Below are 23,342 nucleotides of genomic sequence, written 5' to 3' on the forward strand. Positions count from 1 at the left end.
TTAAAATCCCCTTTCAATTGTATAACTTGCCCCTGTGTTACAAGTGCAACATGATTTGGGATTCAGGATTATAATTCAGAGGACTTAAAATGGTCGGAGACAGGCTGGGGGATCTGGCCTTTCTCTTCTCTCCCTATGCCCTCCCTCTTCAATCTGAAGACTTTATCCCACACCACAGGAAAGTAGGGTACTTGGGAATGAGCAAACTATAATCCAATGAGTTAAGGTATGTGATTATAAACTGTAAAACAACACACCACTAGCCTTCTTAACTTTGTCCTCCCTCTCCCCTGACCAAAGCTACAATTTGTGGGAGGGCTGTGATACTGAGGTTAACCCCTGAAGTCTTCTCATTCAGCTGAAAAGGTCCACTAATGATTATCTATAAAGAGATGAAGAGCAGTGGACATTGGAACAAAAATTAACACAGGGAGAAAGGAATCTCAGCTTCAGAGTATCTCTAGAATAATATTTTTCAGGCAAAATTCCCAAGTCCTGTTTTGGGTAATGAACCTAAATATCTGATCTGAAAAGAAAACTTTCACTAGAGACCTACTGATTCAAGAATTCAATTCCTGCCCAGTTGGAATGCTGCCAACATTTTTCCATTCCTAACAGGAATTGTCTACAGTTTAAATAAATGCTTTATTTCTAAAGGAAAAAAAAAGGGAAGCATTAGAGTTAACATTTCTGGTAAGATTTAGAAATCGCCCATGTGTCTTGGTGTGTTCTACTTAATTTAGAGTAAATATTATATGTGATAGCAACAGAGGTGAGCGTCTGGTTGGAGGTTAAGTGCCTCGTTTTAGGAAAAGAGCTTTCGGTGGTGGTGGAAGGTGAGGATGACAAACCTTCTTCCTAGTCGAGTTTCTCATTAGCATTTGAAACAGGTAGTTGAAGAGTACTTTAGGTTCTTCAAAAGGCAATGATTAATACAGGACCCCCTTCTCTGAACAGCATAAAGAAACCTACATGTCAATGTTTCTGTTTACCTTCTACCTGAGGAGGGAAGATGGAAGGGCAGAGAATTTGAAACAAAGCTGCGTCCAGTGTCATCTGCTTTGGTCGTGCCTTGAAATTACCTCTATTTACAGTGAATTATATCAGCTAGGTCCTAACATTCTCCATAGTGTGATGCTCACTGCCCAAAAGATGCGACTTCAATTGTGAGTACAAATCCCAAATGGGGAAACTCTGAGCCAGTCCAGCTTGCTTTGTTATTTGCTATTTTTCCATTACAAACATATTAATAAAACGATAAATTTCCTTAGAAGGCAATACTTCTGCCAAAATTAAATCCTTCAGAGACATGTACAATACAGTGGTCCCACCTCTTTCAGCCCTGAAGATTCAGGCTCAAGGCCATTGATCATGCGGGGTTGGAACCAAGCATTGCTATAGCCACAGACTCCCCATCTTTCTGATCTAATTCTCTTGCTACAGAATAAGCCACCGATCCATTGGTCCATAGCTGCAGCTTGGGATCTGACTCTTTGGCAAGGAACTGCAGCTGGGTTTTTCTCATCTTCTTTGCAAGTCTAGCAAAGCCAAGCAACACAGAACTAAATATCATTGAAAACCCACAGAGAAGAAACGCTGCAGTGTAGCTGCCAGTCGTGTCTACGAGCCATCCTGTAACAAGCAACAGAAAAATGATATTGAGTTGAAAATTCAATTATTTACCCATTTTCAAATCTAATAATTTGTCAGGATAATAACAATAGATGGCTAGCAACGCTGCTATAATTTTGACATAAAAAGCAGATGTCCTAAAAGTATTGTGCAGCAACTGAAAAATGCATTCTATTTTCTAGGGAAACTTCTAAAATGGGTTGTTGTTATTATGTAAAGTGCTTGGAAGTGTCACACTCTTAGTATTCACACAATAAATATTAGTTATTATTAGTAATCCCATGAAATACGGTAAAAAAGATAAAAACAGCATCATTCAAATTACTGATGATGGGATTCTTTCTTTATCTAGGGTGTTAAGAGAATGCAATTGTACAGAATGCTAGTAGTAGTATTCCCAGCAGCCATATACTGACTATCCTGAGTAATAGAACATGCTTCTAGATAAAGCAGAATCCAAATTTTCTGTTGGATCCAGTCATCGTACTCCATCCAGTTTGAAAATTAGAACGTTGGACCATCTTACAGTTTAAAATGCAAACTTCAGAAAGCAGAATTCTGTAATCACAGAATTTTTTTTTATCTCTTTTTTTCTTTATCTTTAAAGAAAAGATAAATTTTCTTTATCTCTTATTGCAACAAATTAACCACAATATCTATTCCGGCTCTAAATTTTGAGGAGAACCAGAGTATATGATGTGCAAAATATAGGTCACAATAATCAGAGACTCAGTGGGGTAAAATTAGACCTTGGCAGGAAATTATTTTGTGATTAAAAAAGTTTTTTAAATTTTTATTTTATATTGGAGTATGGTTGATTAACAATGTTGTGTTAGTTTCAGGTGTACAGCAAAGTGATTCAGTTATACATATACACGTGTCTATTCTTTTTCAAATTCTAAAAAGGTTTTTTAAAATTCCTCCAAACTTTACTTATATGCCAAGAAAATCCACCAGAGAAGTGTATGGTTTCTCCTCTCACCTACTTCAAAACGATTAGTCAAAAGAGGCATGCAAAAATTGTTAGAAGCCCTAAGTTTCCTGCAATCCAAACTACTCTCAAATATTTTAGTTATCATGTGATTTGCTTGTACATTTTTGTAGCAGAAAACAGAAGAGATTGAGTAGAGAGTTATCTTAAAAGTAATTAAATACGAGAAGTATTAAACAGGAACTCACATGTTAATCCTCTAGTACCTGGCAATGAGTATAATGTCGGATTTGCCAAATGAAGGCCATGGTTTGAAAAAAGGATCCTGGAATCCCAATTTATGTCCTATGACTTTTTAACAGAGTTACACTGTCCCTAAAGGTTGGTAAATACAAAAAAGTGGCTGTGGAGGGAGGATGTGGGAACATTTTGGGGGCATTTTCCAAAAATGAAGCACTAAACATGTAGTCCTTTATCATGGAGTTTAAACTGACGAGGAACTTTCATCAGCAGCTGTCAAGCAGTCAGTTTCCCTTGGTTTGATGCTTTAGCAATTGCTGGAGTTTAGAAATAAGCCGGACTTTGTATTCATAATAGCAGCTAAAGCAGAAATCCTGCGTTCTTCAAAAAATTCCCTCCCTTCCTTCTAAGCAAATGTTTGACTCATATCTCTTCTGCCTATCTTCAGAGAACTTCTTCACTCTCGTTTTTAATTTAGGCAGGTAATAATCTGAACCAATTATTCTCAATCTTTAGTGTACAGGAGCATCACAAGAGAACTGGCTGAGAGTGTAGATTCCTGGAACTCACCCCCAAAGGTCCAGATCACAGAGGGAGGGTCAAGGAGTCTGCATTCTAACAAGGGCCCCAGGGGATTCTGATGCAGGTGGTCCCAAGACCTCATTCTGAGACACACTGGTCTAGACCACACACCCCAGCAAGAAGGCATGGGTTCTGACCTGTCTGCTGCTATACCGACAGCGCCAAACACAGTGCTGGTGTACACAGGCAATAAAGATTTGTTGAATTACTTGTTTAATGTATGCAATAAATATTTGTTGAATTATTTAATGCATGCAATGAATATTTGTTGAATTACTTATTTAATTACGTTTTTAATTTTTATATCATTTTTACAGTTTACAAAACATTCTAGATGCTTTATCCTGAATCCCAAATCTGTATATCCAAATCTGGCCTCCCTCAAATTCTCAGATTTCATCCTTAAACAGCACTACTGAGCATTTTATTGGGTATTTCTGATATCTGAATATGTCTAAACATTAAATTTTTAGTATTTTTCTGGCAAAGCTACTCTCTCCAGCTTCCTTATTTCTTTCAACTATGCCATTATCTCCTAAGTTATCTTGGACTTCTTTCCCTCTGTCATCCCCACATGCTAAATCCAGTTGATTTTTTTCCCCCAAATTTCCCCCTCGCCCCAGAGCTCATTCTCATTTCTGCCGCAGCGGCCCTAGTTCAGGCCTTTATCAGATGGCTCTTGAACTATTAGGATAAAATCCTGTTTCTCCCCTAAGTTACCAGATCAATTGCTAGACCACGTTTTCTAAAATATACTCTTTACTATACTACCCCTTTGCACAAAAGCTGTAATACTAGCAATATTCTCTGAAGCGTATAGGGCCCCACTCCTTCGGCTGGCACTCAGGACATTCCACTATGACACCCGCACTTTATCATTTCAGCCTCACCACCTACCGCCCCCCCTACTGGAATCCTGTTCTCCTGCCAGCCTTCCCTCTGAACGTGCCCAACTTATTTATAAGTCTGAACAGCTGCTTCATTCCATTGCTTCTATCATTAGTATGGAATGGAATCAAGATCCTAATTTGGGATTTTTTCTTTTCAAGTATGCTAAGGTCCCCCAGTTAGTTGGAAGAAGATTATAAAACAAGGATGTAGGTGAGACCATGATGTTTTGTGGCTCTGGCATCCCTTTCTCTTTCACTCTTCCCAACTTACTTCCAATCCTCATGGGTGTGTGTGAGTTCACTGTTTTTACATCAATATGACAGAGAAGAGGTGATTGGGGGTTCTCTCTGCAAACTTACCTGCGATGGGTGGGCTCACCAAATACGGCACTGCATGGAGGAAGTACACCACGCCAAGCGCTGATGACAAAGAGGTGGTCCCCACGATTTCTGCAGTCACTACTGGGATCAGAGTCACATAGGCACCATCAAAGTAGCCAAAAGTACAAGCGAAAGGCACGAGCAGGGGGAGACTCTGAAGCATTGGGAGGCAGAGGTAGCAGAGCCCATCCATTCCGATGGCAAAGAGGTAGCAAATATACTGGTAATTCTTCAGACACCTGTGGATGTGAAGACCAAGAATGAGTGCAGTATGCACAGGTTCCATCAAAGAGCTCTAGAGCCGTGCCCAGGTAGCAGTAAGCACTACAATTATTTATAGAGATGGCCTCCGCACTGTGTGTTTTCTACGTTGTCTTCCTGTCTTTCTTTCGGTATATGCAAATGCAAGAATGTATCTTCCCAGGAAGCATGGTATGGTAGAAAATAACCTGTGCTCTAAAATTAGAAAGGTAGAAGTTTGAATCCAATTCTACCACCTACTAACTGCCTAACTCTAACCTCAATTCCTTTAGCTATAACATGGGGAGGCTGTCTATCTCATAGTGTTATTCAAGGATAGTTGTGAAATAACACATAGAGTGTCAGGAGACTAATATTTTCTAGATGCTTTCAGATGTGTCATCCGTTAGTCTCCAGCACATCATATATGCTCAGTAACCCAAGTGGTTATACAAAGAGGAAGCCATAATATGAAGAAACGAAGGTGATTTGCCAGAGATTATGAAGGTCTTGTATTAGGACTAAGTCGTATTTCAAGACCTCCCCAGTGGTACTTCCATGAACACTTCCCTTTGTAGATCCAAACCCATCTATGATACCAAGTATTTTAAAGACTCTGTATAATATCAGCACCAGCAATTTATGCTTTACAAATGTTTTTCTGCCCACAATCTCATTTAAGCCTCACAAAATGCTATAATGTCCATAGGCAAATATTGAACTGGCCCATTTTACAGATGAAGACCCTTGAGGATCTGAGGGTTAGGTGATTTTCTCTAGGTCACAGGGATAATAAGGGGCAGAGCCAGCACAAGAACTTAGGTCTTGTATATCTCAGGCTAGAGATCCCTCTCTCAGACTTATACCAGGCTGCTTCTTGTTGAGTTATTTGATTGTAAGGATGGTTACTCTTTGCTCTCCCACCAACTCATTAACCATTAAAAATGTGGATTTAATACTAAATATTATATTCACGATACTGGATAACGGCAGTTGGATCCTGATTAGTTCCCAAAGACATAACGTGTGAGAAGTCATAGGATGACAGCTCTTCCAGGTCATAGCTCAAGTGTGAGGAGTCCATCATTTAGGAGAATATGAGTAGTTTGCTCTCTTCAATCCAAACAGATTAGCATTAGCTGAAGAAAGTACTCAGTAGATTTCTTATAACTTTGGTTTCTAAGCCTAAAATCATAATGAAACTATTTGCTCTTTGCACTGTCAAATATAAATACATGGCTACAGGGCTTCCCTGGTGGCGCAGTGGTTGAGAGTCCGCCTGCCGATGCAGGGGACACGGGTTCGTGCCCCGGTCTGGGAAGATCCCACATGCCGCGGAGCGGCTGGGCCCGTGAACCATGGCCGCTGAGCCTGTGCTCCGCAACGGGAGAGGCCACAACAGTGAGAGGCCGGCGTACCGCAAAAAAATAAAAAATAAAAATAAATTAAAAAATCAATCAATCAATATATAAATAAATACGTGGCTACAGATAATGTGTTATTATTGACCTGATCCTCCTGCCTGGACTGGAGTCTGTTCCTCTCTCTATTGCCAGCCACTCTCTGGGGTGGTTCAAAAGAAACTAAAACCACGATGCCCAGACAGAAGTTGTCTCACCGGAGGACTGATTTGACTTAGAATGGAATTAAATCTGTCACCAGAACTTCGCTTCTGCCATTTATACATACCCAACATCCTAAAAAATGCAGAACAGGTGTCAGCAAACTATGACCAAATCCAGCCCACTATTTGTTTTTTGGACTGTGAACTAAGAATGGTTTTTCCAATTTTGAATGTTTGGAAAAAATCGAAACAACAATAAAATTTTGTGAGGGAAAAATTGTATGAGAAATTAAAATTTTAATTTAAAATTAAATAAAGTCTTATTGGAACATGGCCACTCTCTTGGTCACATATTGTCTATGGCTGCTTTTGTGTTACAACAGCAGAGTTGGAGAGTTGGAATCATATGACCCACAAAGCCAAGGTGACTTTGTCTGTTTAATGTCTGTCCCTTTACAGAAAAGTTTGCTGACCTCTGACTAGAAGAACCAACAAGAGAGTTGCCTTCAGATATCAAAAACCTGTTAACATTATTCAGACCTAGGTATTCTAGAGGGTAAGGTGATGAGGGGAAACTCGAAGTTTAAAGTCCCTAGTGGGGAACCAATGGCGGTTTCATGGATTTACCTTCTGTCAGTTAGCCATCCGAACGTGATATTGCCAATAATGTCAATCACCCCAAGTATGGACATGAGGAAAGCAGCTTGCTGGTGACTCACTCCAATACTCAAAGCATAAGGCACCATGTATACAAAGAGAGGGCTGCAGCCATAAGCCATAAATAGAACAGAGATGGCCAATACAACGAAGTCTGACATCAGTAAAAAATTGTATTCCTGCTGCAAAGAGCCACAGAGGCAGGTCTGCACCCATTCTTTAGTCCAAGTCGAAGAGGGAGACGCCCGCTGAAAGCCTTGTGTCTCAGTTCTACAGACATGGTTCTGCTCTGAAGTTGTTTGGTCATCTTTAAGAGTAATTGGCCGCATCAAGGCGCCGCAAACACAGAGATTCAGAACGAAACCCCCAAGGATGAGTAATGCTCCCCTCCAGGAAAATTGTTCAATAAGGAGCTGAACCACAGGAGCCAGGATGAAGATGCCAATGCCGCTTCCCGACATGGAGATCCCGTAAGCAAGGGCTTTCCGTCTGCTGAAATACTTTCCAACCATGGCAATAGCTGGAGAGTAACAAAGTGCAAATCCAAGACCTGGGGATAAAGAGAACTCTATGAGTGCTGGTGGCACGGCATGAACAGCCCGTGAAAGAACATTTCTCAGAATCATACTATTTGGAATAAAGAGAATCTGAATCAAATAAACCCTTTTAAAACTGCTTTCTACACCAAGCTGAAAATGAGTCTCCCCTCGCCAGTCATCCACAATTTGCAAAGTATAGCATATATATGACTTTCTTCTTGGGAAGAAAAGCCTTAAGGGAATATGACTTAAGCAAAATAAAATGAAGAACTTAAAAACTATTATACAAGCTCAATCTGAATTAACTAGAAAATCAGGATAACACTGACCTAAGAAATTTATTCTCCCCACCACTTCTTTTTTAATAAATTAAAATTAATTTTAATAAATTAAATTATCTCTGGATAATTTAAGTATTTTTAAATTATCCAGAGAATTACTTCAACTCTTCACTGCCCCTGACGACACAACTCTGATAATCTGGACCACACTGGAATTTGGGTCTAAACAGCATTTGTGACCCCGTGAAAGCTCCAGAGTAATCTCACATATTGGGAAACATTGTGCCAATTTTATACACGAACGTAGCATGTACACGTAGCCACCTGAAAATATCCCTTAAAGTCAGCAGAACGCCTCTTCAAGATTTTCCATTTCTATTCCTTTTAAGTCAAGAAAACTTGAAGGGCTTTAAACCTGGAATTTAAATGTCAAGGAGGGAAAAGGAGAACTACCTTCAGCTCCTGTTCCCATCTGCAGAGCAGAGTGAGCAATGATCCCAATTTGCCTGGACTGAGGGGTTTCCCAGATGTGAGGCTTTCAGCACCAAGACCAGGATAGTTCCTGGTAAACTGGGATGATGGGACACCCTAGCAGTCAGGCCCTTTGGATGACAGGGGACAGATACCTTTTTTAGCTGACAGAGCTAGATTTATAACCTTACTACGAGATTATATCCTTTATTGGCCTGATCATGCTACCCCTGTGGCCCAGACAAGCGTTAGTGTTACCCTCCCCTCTAAGTGATGGGGCAGAAAACTGCTACTCTAGTCCCACCAACCAAGCCCACCTTGATCCTATGCAGTCCCTGTAAGTGTGATTTATGGAATGCACATCAGTTGCTTCTCTTTCTATGGGCTTCATTTTTCTAAAGATACTTCCATAACATCAAAAGAAAATGTGCAATGTAAGAATATTCACAGGGGCTTTCTTTTTAAAATGGTAAAACCCCATTTATTGGACAATGGTACTCACTATAAAGTAGGGGCAACTCAGGTCAACCACAGACAGTATTTCAATGTCTTGGCAAAGATGTTGGGAGAATGATCATTGCCGAAAATTTATGTTGCTCTGGCTAATGTCACATTGCTTCTGAGTGGAGAATCTCAGCCATACACGGCTGCCCGAGGGAAAGCCAGCAGTCACTGTTGTCAAGTGGCTGAATTAAAGTGGTGACACATTTTCACTACAGTACGACAGTCCACTGCATTTCTAGCCCTTTTGGTTAACTGCTAGGTAGGCAGACATTAAGATAAATTATGCATCTTACAAAATGAATATTTTATGAATTACTGATCTGTTGGTGGGCTTGACAACCCCTGGATAGGGTGGGGTGAGAAGGGTGGCACGAAGTGCCCTTACCTGTAAGAACTCCCAGAGTGAGGTAGAGATGCTTCAGACTGGTGGCAAATGAGCCCAGGATGAGACCAGTAGATGCAAGCAAGCCACCCAGCATGATTCCCACTTGACAGGAAAAATGGTTACTGACAACACTCCCAAGTGGAGCTTCAAAAACAATAATAAATAGGTTCAACACAAAGGCCCTGAGGGCACTGTGGAAAGGCTGTGGGTGCTGCATTGGCAGAGCAGAGGACGACCCATCTTCAAAGCCTCGAGCCCGCCCCACTCATTCTACAGATTCGGAAACCAAGGAGAGAGGAAGTGACTTGTCCATGGTTCCACAGAGAATAAGCAGCAAAGCTGGAATGAGGATCACATCTCCTGACTGGCGTTTGACAGCTCATTCCACATCTCCATTCTATGACAGCCATAATCCCAGGATTATGTGGTGTTTTTTAAACAGTGAATCAGCTCCTTTAAACTACATGTCACTTGCACAGTGATGTGCCTTGTATGTTTCATATAGTGTTGATCATACACAATTAACAATAACTATGACAGGTAAATGGTAGAAAAGGAAAGTGGGCAACACGGCATGGCCAGCAGTGTTATGCAGGAAAAGGCCAGGCAGAGAGATCATAGACCAATTTCACAATCTGGCACTGTTTCCAGGCTTTTGGAAACCCTGTGGATGAGAAATCAAAGCCCAGAAAATCTAGGAAATGAGATGATGACATTTTGGTTGGCCTCACTCTATTTGTGGTTTAACAATGTGTCAGAATTGTGCCAACTTCCAGGCTTATAGACTAATAATTAAAGCTGGAAGAGGCCAAACAGAAATTGAAGCTTAGGGGAATATGACATACCCAAGATCACCAAGAACTATACAGTTCAGGGAACCTTACACCGAGTGCAGGGTTATTTCACCCTGTTATTCTGGCTCCTTGGGTCTCTCAGACTGATGGCAGAGATGATGGGTGAGGAATGTATATGAATTTCTTTCTGAAGAATAATTCATGCTGACACCAGTACTCCTAGTAACAAGATCAGAAGAGCCAATTCTCTAGGTATCTGTGGAGTATAATTTTTATATTGATCAGGTTAAAATTGGGTGTGACACAAATGTACACGATAGAATCAGTCATCAGCTCAATATTCCATCTAGTTAGAATAGTGGCTGGCTGCATATATAACCTCTGGAGAATAGGAATGAGCAAATCTCCTGAAAATATATCTAATTCTTCAGACTGATGCTGCTATGGCTATTGGAAAGTGACAAAATGTATACTAAACTCAATGAAAAATGTTCACTTCCCTGTTCATCATAGGACAGATATGACCCCAATGGGTGTCCCAGATGTGATTCTGCAGAATTTAAATATTCTGCATCTAACATGACCCCGCTCTTAGCTCAATGCCTCACATGGTCATTGTGACCACTGTGGTCACTGAAGGCCATTTATTCCTCTTTGAGGGATTATAAATATTCTCCAAAAGATAACAGTGAGAGAAATGAACCACCTGTATCCTCCATGAAAGATAAACATGGCTGTCTTGGCATGCTCACACAAAGGCTGTGCCTAGTCATCTGACCCTGAAAACCAAGTGATCATCTTACTGGTTAAAACAAAAAAGACAGGCTAGAAATAAAACCTGAAAATATGATTTCCTGATCCCTTATGACCTTCCTGCGTTATCAGTAGCGTCTACTTAGCCATCTCATGGAACCTAGAATTGCACTCAAATTCCTCCCAACCAAGGAAATACATTTCAGCACAAATCAACCAATTCCTGGTTATGTACATTTTTCTAAAAATAAATATGAATCCGTACCTAGAATGGAATAGATGACATTATTTATGATACCAAATAATATAGTATTTCTCTTTTGCCATTAAGACATGGCCTGAAGAGATAACAGTTTTCTAAAATACTCAGGAGTCACCTAAATGAAAGGATTAAATGGGTCTCGTCTGCAAATAGATCATTTTGATTTGACCCAATTGCAGAAAATTTCTATGGCACTCATTTAATAACTTTGGTTGGAAAGTTTTAAAAAGAAAAATCTCAAGGTTAGTTTTTCCTTAGATCGATGAGAGATTCCATGAATCTTGAGAACACTCTGTACACCGTACGTAGCACCTGTGTGGCTCTTGATGAAAACTACAGCCATAGTGAATGTGCTTATCTCATGATTGCACCATTCTATCCTTCTACAATACTTCCCTAAGAATGAAGATTGATGCATGAAAAATGAGCCAAATTTTGAACCCTCTGGGAAGGGATGAGAATGAAAACAAGACTTGAGACGTGATGCACACATTGTTGGCACTCTTTTAAGGAGATCACATTGAAATGGCTCGTGGTACTTTCCAATGGCTGTTTATGTGACTGGAGAATGAGGGGACCACAGCATTCAGAAGAAAGCAAGCATATACTGTACGGTTAACTGCGTCCAAAATCAGGACAAGTATTGTGATTGCCCAGTTCCCTATCTCTATAGGTATGTGTCCAATTGACTGTATTCACTACCTGGTCCATCTGACATCAGCCAAGAATGTTAACTGCAAAAGCACATCTGGGGGAGTTTGGCTAAATGCAGGATCGTACTTTTCTTTTTATATGGTTTTAGCCAATTTTTAATCATAGCCCTTCTACTCAGAAAAACTGGTCATCAAAGGCAGTGGAAGGTCACTGTCATGTATAGTTCAAGGGTAGCCAGTAGTTATCTATCCCTGGAGATACTCACCGCAGAGCATGGTCACACAGTCTACAATGGAATGGATCCAGGCTGTCTGTGCATAATCCTGAGAGAAGTATGTCTGGAAGTCCACAAAAAAAATTGAAATACATCTGAAAAAAAAAAGTGCAAACATTTTATACCCCCCCCCAAAAAAAAGAAGAATGAACATGTATTCGATTGAGAGTTTCAAGTTTTGGTTCAATCATCTGTTCCAGTCTCCAGGGGTTTTAATTGATTTTCAATGGTACGTTGCTGGCCTGTAATAAGTGGGAAATCAGAAGCTAACCATTGAGATGTTCTAAGGGATAAGAAGAAGTGTTTAGGACTTCCCTGGTGGCACAGTGGTTAAGAATCCACCTGCCAATGCACGGGACACGGGTTCGATCCCTGGTCCAGGAAGATCCCACACGCTGAGGAGCAACTAAGCGCGTGAGCCACAACTACTGAGCCTGTGCTCTAGAGCCCTTGAGCCACAACTACTGAGCCCGTGTGCCACAACTACTGAATCCCACACGCCTAGAGCCCGTGCTCTGCAACAAGAGAAGCCATCGCAGTGAGAAGCCCACGCACTGCAACCAAGAGTAGCCCCTGCTCACCGCAACTAGAGAAAGCCCGTGCACAGCAACGAAGACCCAACGCAGCCAAAAATAAATTAATTAATTAATTAAAGAAAAAAAGAAACAAGTGTTCACCCACTAGAGTGGCTGCTGAAACCAAGTGGTTGCAAAGATCACTGCTGTAGGGAAGGTCTTATGGAAAAGATGACAGGTCAGACACATGGATTGTTACTCATCATACTGTTTCACTAACATCTGAAACTTCTAAGAGGTTGTTATACAAGTTAAGACTTGACAATAAAGTATTATACATCACCCAGCAATTTCACTTCTAGGTTTTAAGCAGGTTTTCCCCTTTTAATAGACAGATGGTGATGATAATAATAATAGATACACATAAAAGGATATACTCCGGAGAACTATTTATAATAGCCAAATATTGTAAACAGCATATATGTCTGTCAGTAAGGGACTGGTTAAGTAACTTATAGCACATCAATAAAATGAAATATTATTAGGTATTAAAAATGATTTGCTTTGTATTTATTGATTTGGAAATAAATTCACAATACAATGCTAAGTAAAAAAGTAAGTTACAAAATAGCTCATAAAGTAAGGGCTTATTTTTATAAAAATGTACTTCATGTAACTAGAAAAAGACTGAAAGCATATTAACCAAAATGTATCTGGTCATTATATGTGCATGGTGAGGTTATAAATGATTTTTTGTCTTTATTCTGCATTTTGAATTATTTTACAGCGAACCTGATTTCTTATACAATCAGAAATTTATCTGTGTGTGTGTATATACATACGTATGGGGATGTATATACAGAGACAGAGACAGAAACGACAGAGACAGAGAAATTTTTATGCTGAAAAATAGCTAATTACTTAGGAAAAACAAGACATAAGTGATCCAGAAGCAATAGTTTGGAATGAACTGCACACAGATAATTCAAGACAGGAAGCTTTTAGAGCTCCGTGATAGCAGGGAAAGAAATCAGGCCTTGCAGCTTGGAGATGAGATAGGAGGATATCTGTCTCCTTGGATAGGACCACATTCCAACTCATTATGCTTCAGCAGCCCCTAATAACCTGTTATTTTACTCTCTCTTTCCTCTCCAGTTGCTGCTGGAGGTAAAAGTGAGTGATGGAAAAGTTAAAGAAGGGGGAAGACAATCAGGACTGCTGTGTTATGATGGTCCAGCTTCATGGGCATACAACCTATACAGTCGCACAGAATCTGGCGCTCAGAAGCATTAAACTTGGTTCAACACAGCTGTCACTGTCTTAAAATTCCTAATAATTTTATCTTTGAATTTGCATATTGTAAGTGAAGTCCAATGGGACAATGAAGCATGCATGTGAGCAGAGAGCTACGGATTCTTCAGTCTGCAATTCTGTGCTTTTCCATTTGCACATAGTCTTAGAGATGCCCCAGGACACAGAATTCCAGTAGACTCTTGTGTGGGAGTCCAGTAAGACTCAGACTGAGTACCAGGTAAGTGTGTTACACCTACAGCTGAGTGAGCGTGTGCACAGGGGAGTGAGAGAGAAAGACCATGCTTTCCTTTCAAACCAAAACTTGCTTCAAATGCAGAAGAAGGCAATGGTGTTTTAAGAAAGACAAAGGGCCAAGGATTCCTATCAGATCCTTTCTTACTCGTGTTGCTTCTCTGGATTAGCTGATCACTTATGCTGAAAATGATGACACAGAAGGAAAGTAAAAGGTAGGGCTACCGGTAATATAAAGATGAACGGCAGATTTGTGCTACTAATTTAACATTTCCATTTTCTTTACTCAGAACAACACTAAATAGTAAATTTAAAACACCGTGAAAAACCGAGACCGCTGAAAAAAGGAAAAGCTTCCCATTTTAGTACGTTTACTAACCCTTTTTTTCCTGCCTTTTGAACAAGGGGTCCTGCATTTTCATCTTGCACCAGGCCCTGTAATTATGTTGCCAGTCCTGGTGATAGGAAAGAGAAAAGGGACGGTATAGGGCAGCGATCACCAACCTTCTCGGCACCAGGGACCAGGGACCGGTTTCGTGAAGACAATTTTTCCACGAAGCAGGGTGGGGTGGGGTGAGGTGGGGGATGGCTCAGGAGGCAATGCGGGCGATGGGGAGCTGCCGATGAAGCTTCGCTCACTCTCGCCCTGCTCACCTCGTGCTGTGCGGCCCTGTTCCTAACAGGCCGCGGGCTCGTGTCCGCAGCCCAGGGGTTGGAGACCCCTGGTATAGGGTGCTAAATTCTAAGTCCCAGAAGGTACTGGGATGGGGTTTGATGTGCAGAGTACAGAGAGGGATCAACCCTTGTGGGCAGGATTAGGCAGAGTGAGCTGGGCAAACAGATATAGGCCTGACGGGCCTCAGCCAATCCCCAGGGAAATGGGCGGGCCTTTACGCACCTCCCTCCGTCAATCATTGGATATGGGCGCCGCTGGAGGGGCGAGCTCTCGCGAGAGGCAGCTCTGCCCAGGTGAGGGGGACCCTGCGGACACTGACAGCTGATGTTCACCCTGCAGCCGAGGCCCTCCAGATGGCACACCTCCGTATTCACCAGAGTCCCGTTCTTGTCCTCCACACTGAGCACTGTATGGGATGATATCTATCAAAGGGACATCAAAAGTTGTCCTTCCCCTTTCACTGATTTAAGAAACCAGACAACGTGCTATAGTAGATCCGATGCTAGGTTAATAATTATATCAGAGTTTGGAGTACTGAAACATAGTCTCAACGAAAATGCAGAGAATGATAACATAAACTACCCGGCTGAGTATATAAATTTAAATTTAATTAAAATATTGCAGAACTTTTTCTAAAGCATGAGCTAACTGCATGAGCTAACTGCAACAGACTTATACTAGTTTTAATTCGGTACAACAATAACAGGAAACTCTACGATGTCTCTTAACATCCTAAAGATTGCTAGACTAGTACAAAAAGTCTATTATTTTCTCCTAACCACTAGGCCTTCGATTTAAGTGAATAATGATTTCTTGGATATAGCCTCAGTATCAAAATAGTTAAGTTATCCTTAGCCCAGGGTTTCTCAGTCGAAGCACTATTGACATTTCGGACCTGATAATTCTTTGTCCTGGGGGCTGTCCTGTGCGTCGCAGGATGTTAAGCAGCATCACTGGCCCCTGCTCAGAATGTCTCCAGACGCTGCCAAAGGTGCCCCCGGAGAGCAAAGTCAGCCTGTTTAGGACCACTGATCTAATCAACCATCAAATTCTGCTATCCTACCTTATACATATCTTTCAAACGCTGCCACGGAGCTCCATTGCCTTTATCATTTATCATTCATGACAACACTTCTCTCCTGGACTGCAGCCAAAACCCTCCTAACTGATTTTCCTGAATTCACACTTGGCTGCCTTCAGTATATTCTACACTCCATGGTCCAAGTGTCCTCCTCACTAGAACACAAATCAGATCCCGATGCTTCAAACTTTTTTTTTTCCCGTTGCGGAGCACAGGCTCCAGACGCGCAGGCCCAGCGGCCATGGCTCACGGGCCCAGCCGCTCCGCAGCATGTGTGATCTTCCCAGACCGGGGCACGAACCCGTGTCCCCTGCATCGGCAGGCGGACTCTCAACCACTGCGCCACCAGGGAAGCTCACTTCAACCTTTTTTAACATGACTTATGAGACCCTGCATAAGTTGGTCCTTCTTAGCATCTCTCCTTTCTTCCCATCTGGTGCAAGCCTCCCTCATTCTTTTAGTCTCAAGATAATAGTCAACTCCTCCAGGAAGGCTTCCTTGACTACCTGAGTCTGGGCTTGATACCTTTCTTAAGTATTTCCACTACATGCTGGACCCTTACCACACTGTGTGGCAATGTTCTTTGCATTTGTTTGTATTCTCCACTAGACTCTCGCTCTGTGACAGCAAAGACCATGTCTGTCTTATCTTGCATTGAATCCCAAATATCTAGTACCATAGCTTCCATGTATGCGGTGCTCATTAAACATTGTTCAAGGTTCAAGGTACGAAAGGAAGGAAATTAGGAGGGAAGGCAGGCTGAGAGTTGCTAGAGAAGTCACTGGAAGATAAAGAAGTGAAATGGTTGAGTAGCAACTTCAAGAACGTGAATGAGAAAGGAAGAACAGATGGCATCTATGTAGGAGCACGTGGCTAGATACGGTACAGTAGAGGTGTGAAGAATCTGAGCTTATAAGCTGAGAGAAAGAATTAGTAAAAGAGAGATGCAGAAGTTGGAAATGTGGAAGAACATAGGACAACTAAGAGGAAAGCACCCCAAACGATAATAAGATATTTTGGTGTTGTAAATCATAATCTCTTCTCTCCACTAAATTGTTTTGGGGGGTTTAATATTTGTGGGACTATGTTTATTTCTTGTGACTTTTTTTACCTGTTCTGTTATTTTGTTTTCTGTTTGATGGGTTTTTTCCAACTGATTTGAATAGTCATATCAAACTGTAGGTATGTAAAATTCAGAAGTAACACCTGAGATTCTTGCCCACACATGTGAGTAGGCTTGTCAGAGGTAAAATTTAATAACCACATACATATGCTTCTTTTTTTAATATATAAATTTATTTATTTTTTAATTTTTGGCTGTGTTGGGTCTTCGTTGCTGCGTGTATGCTTTCTCTAGTTGCAGTGAGCGGGGGCTACTCTTCATTACAGTGCGCGGGCTTCTCATTGCAGTGGCTTCTCTTGTTGTGGAGCACGGGCTCTAGGCGCACGGGCTTCAGTAGTTGTGGCATGTGGGCTCAGTAGTTGTGGCTCATGGGCTCTAGAGCAAAGGCTCACTAGTTGTGGCGCATGGGCTTAGTGGCTCCGCGGCAAGTGGGATCATCCCGGACCAGGGCTCGAACCCATATCCCTTGCACTGGCAGGTGGATTCTTAACCACTGTGCCACCAGGAAAGTCCTGAAATATGATTCTTAACATAGATATTGTGTTTGGTAACAAGATGTCTTGAAGAAAAAATATGTAAGCAATGCACATTAACGAACAGAGGGAGTAAATAAATAAGAATGACTAATAGCCTGCACAACTTTAAGCTTATATAAATTTTATGTGTAAGGAAGCGTCATCAGTTACAAGGTAAGAGTGAAATATGATTTTTAAATGCCCTGGATTATAAATGGTAGCATTGTCTGTAAAGCAAAAACCAACAAGCAATATAAACGTCCATCAATAAAAATGTTTTAAATAAATTATGGAAACATTCATATGGTGAAATTTTAAGCACCTACCTTTCAGTGAGGTAGAGCCATATGTGCTGATATGGAAATATTTCCAAAAGATATTATTAAGCAAAAAAAAAGTTCAAAACAGTGTGTATAATATGATCCCATTGGTGTAAATGAAAAGAACATGCTTTATATATGGACATAAGGTTTTTAAAAAATTTTCTGGACAGATCTCAAGAAACTATTTATGAGATTAACTTTAGGCAGTGAAACAGGGATTCAGGAAGTGAGGAGAAAATGGCTTTACCTTATATGTTTCTGTATTGTTTGAATTTTTACCTTCCAGATGTATGGTTTAACCTTTAAGCATATTATTTAAATCAAAGAGAAAGGAACACTCCCAAACTCATTTTATGAGACTAGCATTATCCTAATACCAAAACCAGAAAAGAACATTACTAGAAAAGAAAACTACAGGCCAATATTCCTGATGAGTATAGATGCAAAAATTCTGAATAAAATACTAGCAAACTGAATTGGCAGCATATTAAGAGGATCATTCACCAGGTTCAAGTGGAATTTATTCCTGGGATGCAAGGATGGTTCAACATACACAAATCAATCAACGTGACACATCATATTAATAGAATGAAAGAAAGGAATTGTATGATCATCTCAATAGACACAGAAAAAGCATTTGACAAAATCCAACATCCATTTATGATAAAAACTCTTAACAAATTGGGCATGGAAGGAACATATCTCAGCATAATAAAGCCATAGGTCACAAGCCCACAGCTAATATCATGCTCAATGGTAAAAGGCTGAAAGCTTTCTTCTAAAATGAGGAACAAGACAAGGGTGGCCACTCTCATCACTCCTATTCAACATAGTCCTAGAAGTCCTAACCTCGGCAATCAGGCAAGAAAAATTAATAAAAGGTATTAGAATTGGAAAGGAAGAAGTAAAATTGTCTCTATTTGCAGATGATATGATTTTATATATAGAAAATCCTAAAGACACAACCAAAAGGCTCTTAGATCTAATCAATGAACTCAGTAAGTTGCCAGATATAAAACTAACATACAAAAATCAGTAGTGTTTGTATACACTAACAATAAAATTTCCAAAAAAGAAATAAAGAAATTGATCCCATTTACAATAGCCTCAAATACAGTAAGTTTAACTAAGGGCATGAAAGATCTCTATGCTGAAAACTACAAGACATCGGTGAAAGAAACTGAAGAAGACACAAATAAGTGGAAAGATATCCCATGTTTGTAGACTGGAAGAATTAACATTATTAAAATGTCAACACTATCAAAAGCCATCTATATATTCAATGCAATTCCTATCAAGAATCCAATGGCATTTTTTACAGACGTAGATAAAACACTCTTAAAATTTATATGGAACCACAAATGACCCTAAATAGCCAAAGAAATCCTAAGAAAGAGGTATCACACTTCCTGATTTCTAACTATAATATAAAGCTGTACTCATCAAAACAGTTTGGTACTGGCATAAAAACAGACACATAAACCAGTGGAACAGAACTGAGAACCCAGAAATAAACCTAAGCATCAACTAATGTTTGAAAAGGGAGCCAAGAATATTCAATGGAGAAAAGACATTCTCTTCAGTAAATAGTGCTGAGATAATTGGATATTCACATGTAAAAGAATAAAACTAGACCCATATTTTAGACCACTCACAAAAATTACCTTGAAATGGATTTAAGGATTAAATATAAGACCCAAAACTATGAAACTACTAGAAGAAAACATAGGAATAAAGTTCCTCAACATGGGTCTTGGTAATGATTTTTTGGATATGTCACCTAAAACACAAGTGACAAAATAAAAAATAAACAAGCAGGACTACATCAGACTAAAAAGCTTCTGCACAGCAAAAGAAACCATCAACAAAGTGAAAAGCATGGGAAAAAATATTTGCAAACCACGTATCTGATAAAGGGTTAAAATCCCAAACATACAAAGATTGCACACAACTCAATAGTAAAAAAACAAATAACCCAATTTAAAAAATGAGCAAAGGACCTAAATAGACATTTCTTCAAAGAAGATATACTAAAGACCAACAGGTACATGAAAAGATGCTCAACATCACTAGTTGTTAGGGAAATGCAAGTTAAAACCACAATGAGCTATTACCTCACACGTGTTAAAATAATCATCATCAAAAAGATAAGAGATAACAAACGCTGGTATGGATGCAGAGAAAAGGGAACCCTTGTGCACTGTTGATGAGATTGTAAATTGGTACAGCCACCATAGAAAACAGCAGGGATAAAAATAGAACTACCATGTGATCCAGAAATTCCACTGTTGGGAATAGATCCAAAGACAATGAAAGCACTAGCTAGAAAAGATATCTGCACCCCCATGCTCATAGCAGCATGATTTTTAATAGCCAAGACATGGATGGATGAATGGATAAAGAAGGTGTGGTATGTATATACAATGGAATATTATTCAGCCAGAAAAAAAACGAGGAAATCCTACCATTTGCAACAATATGAACAGACTTTGAAGGCATTCTGCTAAGTGAAATAAGTTAGAGAGAGAAAGACAAATACTGTATAATCTTAAATATATGTGGAATCTAAAGCAACAACCAAGCACACATAAAAAGAGATCAGACTTATGGTTACCAAGGCGGGGGGTGGGGAGGGGAAGGGAACTGGAGGAAGTTGGTCAAAAAATACAAACTTCCAGTTATAAGCTAAATAAGTACTAGGGATGTCATGAACAATATGATGACTACAGCTAACAATGATGTATGATATATAGGAAAGTTGTTAAGAGAATAAATCCTAGGAGTTCTCATCGTGAAGAGAAAAGTTTTTATCTTTTTTCTTTTCTTTCCTTTTTATTGTAGTTATATGAGAAGACGGATGTTAGCTGAACCTATAGTATATGTAAATCAAATCATCATGCTTACAAACTATTATATATAAAATAGATAGACAACAAGGTCCTAATGTATAGCACATGGAACTAAATTCAATATTCTGTAATAAACCATAATGGAAAAGAATATATATATTCAGTTATACATATATATATATATATATATATATACATACACACACACACACATATAAAAAAATTGAATCACTTTGCTGTACACCAGAAACTAACACAACACTGTAAATCAACTATACTTCAATAAAAAAAATCATGCTGTATGCCTTAAAATTATATAGCGATGAATGTCAATTAGTTCTCCATAAAACTGGAAGAAGAATTAACTGCCCAATAGGCACTGATCCTCTGAACTGACAAGTCACCGTGCAGGCTGCTTTCCTCGTCTCTGTCTCCAGTTCTCTTGGTTGCTTCCTGGTGTGTCACCCTTTTCTCCTCTGAGCCTATTGTGCTCAGGTATCCTCCTCTCAGCCTCTCCCAGGAACCTCTGAAAACAGGCCTTTGCCGCCAGCCACAATCCTCTTTTCTGGTTCCCAGCTGCCCTTCTTATAGAAGCACTAAGCTCACTTCCAGAACTTTCCTCTCATGGGAATGATGAAAGCTTCCACATGTAAGAACAAAGATGAAAGAGATGCCTTTTAACTCTATGACCTCCTCACTCCCAGAACACAAGATCCATAATCCAGACGGGAGAAAAATCAGACTCAACCATCATATTATTTTAAACAAATCTACAGTTTATTTTGACACATAATCAACGAATCCTTATTGTAGCAAAAACAAACATCCTGCTTCTTTCCTGCATTATCTATTTGTTATGGGGGGTACATCAATGCTTTTATTTATTTTTATTTTTTATTTTTGTGGTACTCGGGCCTCTCAACTGTTGTGGCCTCTCCCGTTGTGGAGCACAGGCTCCGGACGCGCAGGCTCAGCGGCCATGGCTCACGGGCCCAGCCGCTCCGCGGCATGTGGGATCTTCCTGGACCGGGGCACGAACCAGCGTCCCCTGCATCGGCTGGCGGACTCTCAACCACTGTGCCACCAGGGAAGCCCGATGCTTTTATTGATGATGCTATCAAGTGAAGATATGTAGTGCAAATCAGTTTCTTTGGCTGCCAAGGGAGTGTTGCCAGAGAAGAGCAACAGAGTTCAATTTGAATGAAGGCACCTCTAGAGGAGAGAGCTAGCACATGCAGATTTCAAGTGTGGCTTTATTCCAAATGTAAATGAGATGAATCATCTCAGTGTACACATGTTTAACTTAAGTATAGTCAAGGCTATGCCCTTGGGTAAAAGGAAAAGAGGAAACATGACCAAATGAGATGAGAGAATCCCTGTATTTATGCTCTTTCTGTCCTTCAACCTAGAAATCAGCCTCCACTACCACAGCCAAGTGCAAAATGAAGCAAAAGAAGTTAAACTGTAGGCTTTAAGCTTCCAACGGCTCAGTATTCTGGTGAGCCGAGATGTTTTCAAGGACTATTTTGAGCTTATATATTTGTCCTTTGTGGGATGAGCTGCTTATGAAAAGAAATGTCTGGCAGAGCCATAATATTTAGCTGAAAATTGTCCTAACCCTCCAGGTTTATGTGGCAGAGATTATAGGAGACCACTACCCAGGACTTTTAAGTGTCAGGAAATCACATTCCTTGCAAAGAAAAAGATATCCGATCAGTCAAAGGAAACACACACACATGCACAAAACATATATTTTCACAATGACAGGTTCAGAACTAGAACGAAGCCGACTTAGAAAAAAAGACAAGCCAGGTCATCTGATAATAAATGGAGAAGAAAGTCCCACCTACCTGGTTACTGCCCGGGTGCAGATGGTAACAAGGAAACAGCCAGCCACAATCATCCAACCCCATCCTCCATCCGGTGGGGAGGTAGACCGAGCTCGATTTACTTTTGCCATGGTTTCAGTTCTTTTTTCTTCTTTTCCAAGTTACTCCAACAGCCCAGTTATGATCTTGGAAGGGTCTGCTGTCCAGTGATTTCCTGTTGGCATTCAAGACTGGTATAGAATGCTACCTGGAACATGGGTTACTGGCCATCTAAAACCAAAAATCAGGACATAGTTGTATTTTATTGCCATATCCAAAGACACTTTTTCACTTGGTGAAAATGATTATTACTTTCCTGTTAAATATGATTATTTGTTAACTGTGAATACTGGCCTAGTGCAAAGACCATTAGTTGTCCTTGGAACCTCTCCCCCTTCTTCTTTTTTTAATAACAGATCTTCTCAACTTTTAGCCAAATCCATGACGACAGTTTGGATACCATACCTTGAAGGTAGACGTGGCAACGTGGTTTAGTCTAGACTAAAGGGATATGAGCAAAATATTACATGCCACTGCGGGTTCCTCAGCTCAAAGGCAAAGGCACTTTCTTAAGACTTCCGCCACTTCCTTTCCCATAGACTGGAATGTGGATGTGGGGATGAGACAGTTCCAACCACACAGGCCCAGACATCGCCCAAGGGGCTGGCAGAGCTACAGGACAGAAGGAGCCTGGCTCCTCAAACGACTCTGCGTGGAAGAGGTGCCTCTCCAGCTCCCGACTTCACACACCCCTCACTGTTACACCAAAGTTAAATAAGCCTCAGCTTTATTTGAGGTTCTCCATTCTGGAGT

General features: G+C 40.4%; 1 protein-coding gene across 1 annotated transcript; it reads right to left on the reverse strand.

The window, feature by feature from the left end:
* Positions 1 to 1,369: 1,369 nt before the first annotated feature.
* Positions 1,370 to 22,754, reverse strand: SLC16A12 (solute carrier family 16 member 12). The gene is made up of 6 exons (XM_060126677.1): positions 22,512 to 22,754; positions 12,026 to 12,129; positions 9,298 to 9,441; positions 7,088 to 7,667; positions 4,636 to 4,895; positions 1,370 to 1,632 (listed from the first exon to the last, which is right to left on the reverse strand). Exons 1-6 carry the CDS (start codon positions 22,619 to 22,621, stop codon positions 1,370 to 1,372), a joined length of 1,461 nt encoding a protein of 486 aa, XP_059982660.1. The 5' UTR covers positions 22,622 to 22,754.
* Positions 22,755 to 23,342: the final 588 nt, after the last annotated feature.

Source organism: Lagenorhynchus albirostris, chromosome 16 (genome assembly GCF_949774975.1).
Source record: "Lagenorhynchus albirostris chromosome 16, mLagAlb1.1, whole genome shotgun sequence".
Classification (NCBI taxonomy): domain Eukaryota; kingdom Metazoa; phylum Chordata; class Mammalia; order Artiodactyla; family Delphinidae; genus Lagenorhynchus; species Lagenorhynchus albirostris.

Bases quoted from the DNA above. Each gene is read 5' to 3' on its own strand.
- SLC16A12 (XM_060126677.1), bottom strand. From the start codon at position 22,621: ATGGCAAAAGTAAATCGAGCTCGGTCTACCTCCCCACCGGATGGAGGA. The intron at 7,668-9,297 runs GTAAGGGCACTT...CTTTATCCCCAG, and splicing joins CACTCTGGGAGTTCTTACAG to GTCTTGGATTTGCACTTTGT. The intron at 1,633-4,635 runs GTAAGTTTGCAG...TGCTTGTTACAG, and splicing joins GGTGAGCCCACCCATCGCAG to GATGGCTCGTAGACACGACT.